An 8,760-nucleotide genomic window follows, 5' to 3' on the forward strand; every position below is an offset into this window, starting at 1 on the left:
ACTTATGGAAATTTCTAGTCTGTGTTTCTATCATGGATTTACAGCACAATTACATTGTGATCTGAGAACATCCTCTGTGGGATTTCATTTCTCTGAAATATATTGAAATTGGCTTTATATCCAAATAGGTTTAATATTTATTTAATTTTTGTAAATATACCACATGTGCTTGAAAATAATGTATATTCCACAGTTGTTTAGTGTAATAATTTCTCTCTGTATATATTTCTATCAGGCTAAGATGCTTTGCTGTTCTAATCTTCTCCATCCCTACTGATGTTCTGTCTGCTTAGTCTGTGAATTGCTGAGAGGGAGGGTAACGATCTCCTACTCTGCTTGTGTATTTGATTCTTTTTGCAGTTCCGCCATCATTTGTTTTATATGGTTTGCCTCCGAGACTGACTGTGGGGAAACCTGCAGTGTTCCAGAAAGAAGGGGGTTGAGTGGGAAGGACCAGAATCACAAGGTCCTGGAAGGTTCCAGAGAGGAACTGTCGTTAGGATCGTGTGTGGTGGGGCATCAGGTCAGGGAGGGGTGTTCTAACAATGAAGTCATATGGGGTCCACTGTGATGGAATGGGGGAAGGCAGGAGATTGGTCAAGAGAGAGTACCACAGTCCCCACTTATCTGAGGGGGAGACATTCTAAGACCCCCAGGGGATGCTTGAAACTGTGGATAGTACCAAACCCTACATACTCTATGTGCTTTCCTATGCATGCATACCTGTGATAAAGTTTAATTTATAAATTAGGGCCAGTAAGAGACTAACAACAATCACTGATAATAAAATAGAACGATTATAACAATGTACTGTAATAAAAGTTATGTGAATGTGGTTTCTCCCTCAAAGTATCTTATTGTACTGTACTCGCCCTTCTTCTTGTGATGACGTGAGATGATACAATGCCTACCTGATGAGGTGAAGTGAGGTGAATGCCATAGGCATTGTGACATGACGTTAGGTTATATTGACCTTCTGACCATACTCAGAAGGAGGATCATTAAGCCATGACCGTATCGATGGTTCGATGTCAGGAGCAGACTATGTCGATGGCTTGGGATGCAACAAAGGGATGATTCATGCCCTGGGTAAGACACAGCAGGACGGTGAGAGAGTCCATCACGCCACTCAAAACAGTGCACAAATTACAACTTATGAATTGTTTATTTCTGGAATTTTCTATTTCATATTTTTGGGCCACAAGTAACTGAAACCAAGGAAAGTGAAACCGTGGATAAGGGGCACTACGCTACAAAGCATCTGTGTTGCTAAGGCCGCACCCAACAGGAGAAGGCTCAGAGGAGGCTCATCTCCTCCAGCTGCTCCTGAGAGTCCACTTCACCTGTCCTGTGTCCCACTGACCTGCTGACCTACTGACCTCTCAGGCTTGGTCTGCCCTGTCTCCCCCCACCCCTGCCAGACCTTTGTCTACCCAACTCCCCACCTTTTTGCCACACCCCTCCCTGTCCCCATTCTCAGTTCCAACCCTGCCCACACCCAGACCCCCTCCCCACCCCTGTCCCGCCCCCACCTCCTCCCTGGCACCTTGAGTGCCGCCTGAGAGAACCAGGACACGGAGGCGCAGAGGCTGCTCTTCCTCTTGCTGGGGTCTCCTGGTCACCGAAACTCGACTGTGAGTAAACCTCGGACATCAGTGGTTCCTTCCTTTTCATCCTGCTGCTTCACACTGTGGTTTAAATAACAGCTTCTTTGGATTTCTTTGAGGGGAACTCGGTCCTGTCTGCCAACAGGGGACCTAAGTGCAGGTTTCTTGAGCAGCCTGGCCAGGCTCTGGCCCCTGCTGTCCTCGTTGAGTTCTGGGTCAGCCGGCTCTGCTTGTTTTAGGAGCAATACTGTGAAATACACAGTGAGTTCTGGCTCGCCACTCTAAGAGTTGTGTTTTTGACTAGTTTTGATTCTCATAGTTTTAACCATAGAACATGCAAGATTCCTCTCTTATGCAAATCTTTTATGCAGTTCAGAAATCTGACATTATGTGCCCTGATTCAAAATAAAAATGAATGTTGAAAGAAAATATTATCAATGATTTTAGAGGTTCGGTCTTAAGGGTATTCTATACTTAATTTTTGCTGGTAGATTAATTCAAGTGTAGTTATAATAGTATCTGCCTATCTTAGTTATGCTCATATCTATATATACTTCTCTTGTTTATAGTTTGAATATAGAATTTTAATTTTTTCCCATTCATTCATACAGGATTGGGATGTTTTTGGGTATTTTTCAAAGAATTACACCCAAGCATTTCATGCATGCCCACACTTAAATCCCCAGGTAAGTTTGTAATTTATTTATTTATTTTTGTCAATTACAAACTGGCTTAGAAATTCATAAGTTAAATTCTGTTAACTAACTTTTTTAAATGTTTGAAAGTTTTTTTCAGGAAAATAAAAACCTCTAACACTTTGTAAATCCATTTTTTTTCTGAAACTAGATTGAGGAATAAGTGGTGTAAAAGATGCAGCACTTATTTCAAGAATATAATTTGTTGAATTTTGATATATGTGTACAGCCATGCAGCTATCACCACGATTAAGATAATAAACATATTGAACACATCTAAAAGGTTCCTCATGCTCCTTCGCCTCCATCTGCCTTCACCCCCTTTTATTCCCACACGCGTTACCTTCAGCCACTGGTGTATAGTCTATAGATTTTTATGTAGTGGAATCATATAGGATTATTTTTAAAAACCTGCATTCTTCAAGTCAGCAATATCATTTCAATGTTTACCCATAACATTTTGTATACTCATAGTTTGTTCCTTTTCATTGCTGTATAGAGCTCCTTGATATGGGATATACCACAATTGACTCATTCTCTACCTGAAAAAAAGCCATGGGGCTGGTTATTTCCCTTTGGTCACGCCCCTTAAAACATAACCCTGGAGTAGCACCTCTGCAGGACTGTCCAGTGTGTACTTGGAGTTTGCAGTTCCATGATGAACTGGTTGAGAAAAAATCCAATTGGGAATGTGCTAAAATTTTTTTAAATATCTAGTACATTAATAACAATTATTTTTGGAATTCTCGTTCAATAGAACAATCACTGACGTGGCATTTTGGTCTTGCTAATTACCACCAACATTTTATTATGGGGATTTTCAAACACACAGCAACGTTGGTTCCCTAACATTTTACTAAACTTGATTTATCATGTATCTACCCATACATTTCTCTACCCATCCATGAGTCCTTCTTATTTTTGATGTATTTCAAATTAAATTGCAGCCATCAGTATATTTCTTCCTAAATATTTCATCATGCCTGCCAGTAACTAGAGTTCAATATTTATTTACATATATTTTTATTTTAATATAAAACTACATAGAGTGAAATATACAAATCTGAAAATACATTCACTGAGTTTTGACAAATATATATACCAGTATAATCCAGCTTCATTCGATATAGAATATTACTGTCTTCCCAGAATGTGCCCTCACTCTCCTCCCAGTCAATCCCTGCCCTCATTGTAGGTTAATTTTGCCTGTTCTAAAATTTCATGTAAATAAACGCGTGCTGTATGTGCTCTTTTGTGCCTGTCTTATCCTGTTCAGCACAGTGTTTCTGAGATTCATTCATGTTGTTGCATGAATTAGTAAATAATTCATTCCCTCTGAGCCATATTCTTTTGGATGAATACTTCTGTTTGTTTAAAGACAGCATTTGGAACTAAGGTATCTAGTTTTCAAGAACATACAGTTAAATCTAGAGCAATCAGTGCAGAACAGTTCTCAGGAGCAGTTTGCACATGCTAAGTGGAAATCTTTGTCTTTATTTGCATTAAATGTAATAGAATTAAAATCTAAGATCTTAGAGGAATTACACATATTTGTACCATATACATTATCACCACTTTTGTTTATACAAGCCTCAAAAGTTGATTATTTCTGATTAAAGTCATATTTTTCTTGACTTTATGTTTTTTGTCTTATGTTGATCTTTAAGTGATAAAATTCAAATTATCAAAAGAAAGTTGTGATTCAGAGAGATGCTGGCCCAGCATTAGACACAGGAACTGGTAGGGTCCCAGGTGAACTGGAAATTGAGCTCTGCTTCAAGATGCCCACAGTCACAGGGCCTGACAACACTGCCAGCTGCTAAAGAAACATGCGAGTGCCAGTTCTGATCTTTTCTGAAGCAGTGGAATCCACTGGGGATATCTGAGGGGCGTGGTCACCTCTTAGACACTACTTTAGAACAACGAATCTTTGTGACTGCTATATGTTCAATTTCTTTGAGACTTTCTATTATTTTATTTACATATGTTAACATTATTTTTATTCCACCTATTTGATATTCTGCCCAACCATTTCCATCCTGGCCCTGAATTTTATGTTTTCTTTGGCAGCTTGTCGTTATTACTGCCTGCCTGCAAATTGCTCTATTGGCCATTTACTGCTGGAATACGCTCTTTGCTGTGAGTATATTACAGTACTTTGTAGGTAGACTTTGATTCCTAAATATGCAGGGGTTTTTTATAGTCACTGGGCCTTTCATTTGTTTCCTTTCAGATTATTAACAAGAATACAAATTAATGTTTGAAACTGAAGCAACCTTGTAAAATATTCTAATCTTTTTTAGTAAAGAACTCAGTAAACAACTATAAACTCCATAAGAAAACTTCAAGCTTGAAATCCTTTCTATCAAAAAGAAATAAGAAATTTTAATTGCTTGATAGGCTCTTTCATACACTGTTAGAGAATTGTGAAGTCTCGTAACCATTCTTAGATACAGGTTAATAGTATGTATCTGAAACCTTAAAAATGTTCATTTTCTTTTCTTGAGTATAATTCCACTTCTCATAATCCACCCTCAGGAAATAACCAGGCATGCAGTTAAAGATCTTGTATGAAGATATTTAATAGGACAGTATTGATTATAGTGAAAAGATAGCAGCAACCTAAATGACACTTAGTAGGAGAATTGTTAAATTATTGTACATCCACACAGTGAAATGCAGTCGGCCCTCTGTATGTGCAGGTTCTGTATCCATGGATATGGAGGACCAAGTAAGGGATCTGAGCATCCTCTGATTTTGGTATCTGCTGGGGGATGGATACCAGATCGCTGGAACCAATCTCCTGAGGATACTGAGGGGTGACTGTATCGGGCAGCTTTTAAAATTTGTATGTTTCAAAGACATTTCAGGAAATGGACAATGCTATTGTCAAGTGGAAAAACCAGAAACCATGAGTTTCTATACACTGTAGTTAAAAATGTATATGCTTCTATGTATACCTAGAATGAAAAAAATTGCTACATGAAAACACCATAGAATGATAAGAAAAAGTGCTTATCTTTAAGGGACAAGGTAATTTTTAACATTTTTTCTAATGCATCTGTTTGCAAAATTTCCTGACTTGATTATGTACTATGGTGCTTAGCAAATTTCTTCTTCTTTGAAAAGCATTTTATTCACCAAACATGTATAACAATCTTTTATCAATAGACCAGGATGAAACTCGAAGACATGGTTAGACGAAGACCAACCTTAGGCCCTAGTTAATTGATATGCATAACTCACCTTAATGAAGTGAAATGGTTTCTGACACCAGGCAAATGTTCACATTTTGTCATATTCGCTTGTCTTCCCACACATTCATATCCGAGGCATCCTTGGACTTGATTTATATTTTAAGTCCTTTTAATATGTTAATTGTGGAGGGCAGGACGTGACTATATTTGGTGATGGTCCCAACCAATGCCTCAGTTATCTAACATAACTGGGAACAAATTGTTCTGCATAAATGAGCTTTGCAGATGACTGAAACTGATGAGTTAAAGCGGCAGAGTTTTAGGTACAAAAGTTCTAAAATTGAGAACAGATTTCTGGACTTCATAATTGTAATGGACCTATCATTGTAAATGAATTTTTCCCCATGCATATTGCTTGGGAAATTCCTTGAAAGCAAACGTCTTTCTCCTGGGTTCCTGGGATATCTTCTTCCCCCTCGCCCAAGGAATTCCTTCAGAAGAAAGAGAATCAGAGTACAACAGAGCTTGGAGCGGGAGAAGGGGAAAGCACTTCATGTTCCCACTGCTTCTCTCATCTGAAATGCCCCTCTGCTCTGATTTTCAGGAGACTGTTGTCTTGATCCTGATCCTGCCCCTCAGCTGAATTACTTGACTCTTGAATCCTCCTCCTTCCTCTCAGTTGCCATTCATCGCTCCTCCTGCTTGTCACTGCCTGTGGGTAGGGTGTCATCAGGTAGAGGAAGCTCACTGTCTGCTGAGCAGGATGCAATGTTAGAGGAACATCCTTGACTTTCCCGTTGGCCTTCTCTGGATGCATTTCCCATGATAACATAATATAAGTGGTGTTTCGATACTGCAATGATATTCTTGTCAAGTTTTTCAGGCTGAACTCAGCATCTGATGACCATTTATAACTTTTGATCGGGGAAATATGTTCTAGAGGCCAAGAAAGTGTGTCTTTCCATGTTGTTTAATTGGGGCCCTGCCTGGGTTTCACTGAGCTGTAATTCAGTGATGTCTTCAGGAGATGACTCAGGTTTGGGAAGACTTTTTGCTTTTTCTGGAATGTTAGCTCTCATTACGTTGTTGCTTGTCCATTTTCTCTAGCCGTCTCCCACTCCATTTCTAATTTGACAACCTTTGTCGTTAGTGATCTGGGAAAGGTATAGGACCCGATTTGTTAGAATTGTTTGTCAGTTCAGTGAATAGTCAACACTGAATAAAAGATTTCTAAGGTGTTTCTGGTGAGTGAAAAGGCGTATGTTAGTCCAAAAGTTTTGCCTTTATTTTTGTTTTCTTGGAGGCTTTGAAAACAGTCCTTGATTCTGGACTTTATTATGGCTCTTGGCATTGACAAACAGAATGCCAGGTAAATGGTGCATTAGCATATTAATGTTAAAATGTCTGCCATTTCCATTATTAAAGTGAAGTAGATTGGTGTGCATTTAGTAGAACGTAACTAGAGCTTTTGTTCCAAAATAAGATATTTACTTTAATTCTCTTTATTAGAGATGGTTTATGAAATATCACCAATTAAATAGGAAATTCTTTCTATTGATTATAATTCTATGAATTTATTTTGCTGAACTACAACATTATTATAATACAATTGGATTACAGTTTTGACTGTATGGTCAGGAACTGTAGGTTTGTTTTAAAAATGACATGTTTTTACATCAATTTTGCTTCTCCTTCTTCTAGGAATGCCCTCCGGTGCATGAAGGTAAGATTTCAGGCTTCTGTTTTCTTTGTAATATTTTCTCAAGACAGATGTTTGATGTGGGTTCTAATTCAGCTAGAAGTAAATACATTGACTTCTCAGGTCGGGTTGGCCTCTTAACTCTTGACAATTTTACTACTCCTGGTTTGCAGCCTAAATGAAGACATAGACTGAGTTGCCACCTATTGAAGTGGGAGACCGAGAGGAGGAACAGATCACATGAGTAGTGAGAAGGGGAGGAGTTTAACTCTGATTAGAAATGTTTAGGAAGCCAGTGATGACATGAGTCTGAAATTTGGCCAGAGTGCTTTGACCTAACAATTGGGGGAATGTAAAGATGATCGAGATTCTATATGAGCCTATCAAGAAGCTTAAGGCTTAGAGAAGAACCTAACTACTGCCAGGCAAAGTGTGTGTCACAACAGAGGTTGAAACCATGTGTTCTGAGTCTTCAGTGGAAGGAGCCCCTAAAGCCAGTGGAGAATGAGGCAAAGTGAATAGGATGCAAAGTGGGGCTAATGCATTCTGCATCGGCTTCGTAGACTGTGACGATTAAGTGATGCTGTCTGTTGAGAACCAGGGTGGCTGTCGGGCACACAATAGGCCCTTAAAAGCTGGTGTCTCTTATGGTGACTGGAGCATTGGTGGTAGGGAGAAGTATGGCCTCAGGGCAGCAGAGCTGTCATGTCATGCAAATAGAAGATAAGCTTGTACTTTGGGGTCAAACAGTAGAATTAAATGCCTGTCAGAAGATTCTGGAATCCTGGGTCATGTTCTAGGTGCTTTATACGTGTCATCCACCTGTAAGGTGAGTGTTTCATGCGTGTTGTTTACCTATATGGTGGGTGGTAACATATGCATCTTTGTGGTGATATATCTTGTGACAGAGAAATTGTGAGTTATCCAGGTCCTGTAATGACCAAGTGGTAAAGCTGAGACTGTACTCAAGTGTGTTTGATTCCAAAGACCTTGTCCTCCTGAGCCACCCACCCTGGTTCTCATGAAAGAGAATCTGCTGGGCCGCAGAAAGGCATTGGAGGCCTTTGAGTAGCCAGTCAAGTGACATTTAGAAGAATCTCTCGGGATAATTTTTTTTTTTTTGAGGAAGATTAGCCCTGAGTTACATCTGCTGCCAATCCTCCTCTTTTTTTGCTGAGGAAGACTGGCCCTGAGCTGACATCCATGCCCATCTTCCTCCACTTTATATGTGGGATGCCTACCACAGCATGACTTGACTAGCGGTGTCAGGTCCGCACCTGGGATCCGAACCGGGGAACCCCGGGCCGCCGAAGTGGAACATGCACACTTAACTGCTGCACCACCGGGCCGGCCCCTCTCTGGATAATTTTAAAGGCCAGGTGGAAGTAGGGGAAACCTGTAGGAAGTCAGGTGTTTTGTTTTCTTTTCATTTTGAGTTTTGTTTTTTGGGTTTTTTTCTTTTTTAAATTTTTTAAATTTATTTTTATTTATTTAATTTTTTTTGAGGAAAATTAGCCCTGAGCTAACATCTGCTGCTAATCCTCCCCCCCTTTTTTTTTTTT

The 8,760-nt window shown here is 39.5% G+C and overlaps 1 protein-coding gene across 1 annotated transcript in view; it reads left to right on the forward strand.

Moving 5' to 3' along the window:
• Positions 1-1,028: 1,028 nt before the first annotated feature.
• Positions 1,029-8,760, forward strand: part of LOC124241981 (uncharacterized) — a 136,257-nt gene continuing 128,525 nt past the window's right edge. The window contains exon 1 of the mRNA XM_046666401.1: positions 1,029-1,107. Within this exon, the coding sequence (XP_046522357.1) occupies positions 1,029-1,107 (79 nt within the window). The remainder of the gene's footprint in view (positions 1,108-8,760) is intronic.

This window comes from Equus quagga, chromosome 7 (genome assembly GCF_021613505.1).
Source record: "Equus quagga isolate Etosha38 chromosome 7, UCLA_HA_Equagga_1.0, whole genome shotgun sequence".
Taxonomy (NCBI): domain Eukaryota; kingdom Metazoa; phylum Chordata; class Mammalia; order Perissodactyla; family Equidae; genus Equus; species Equus quagga.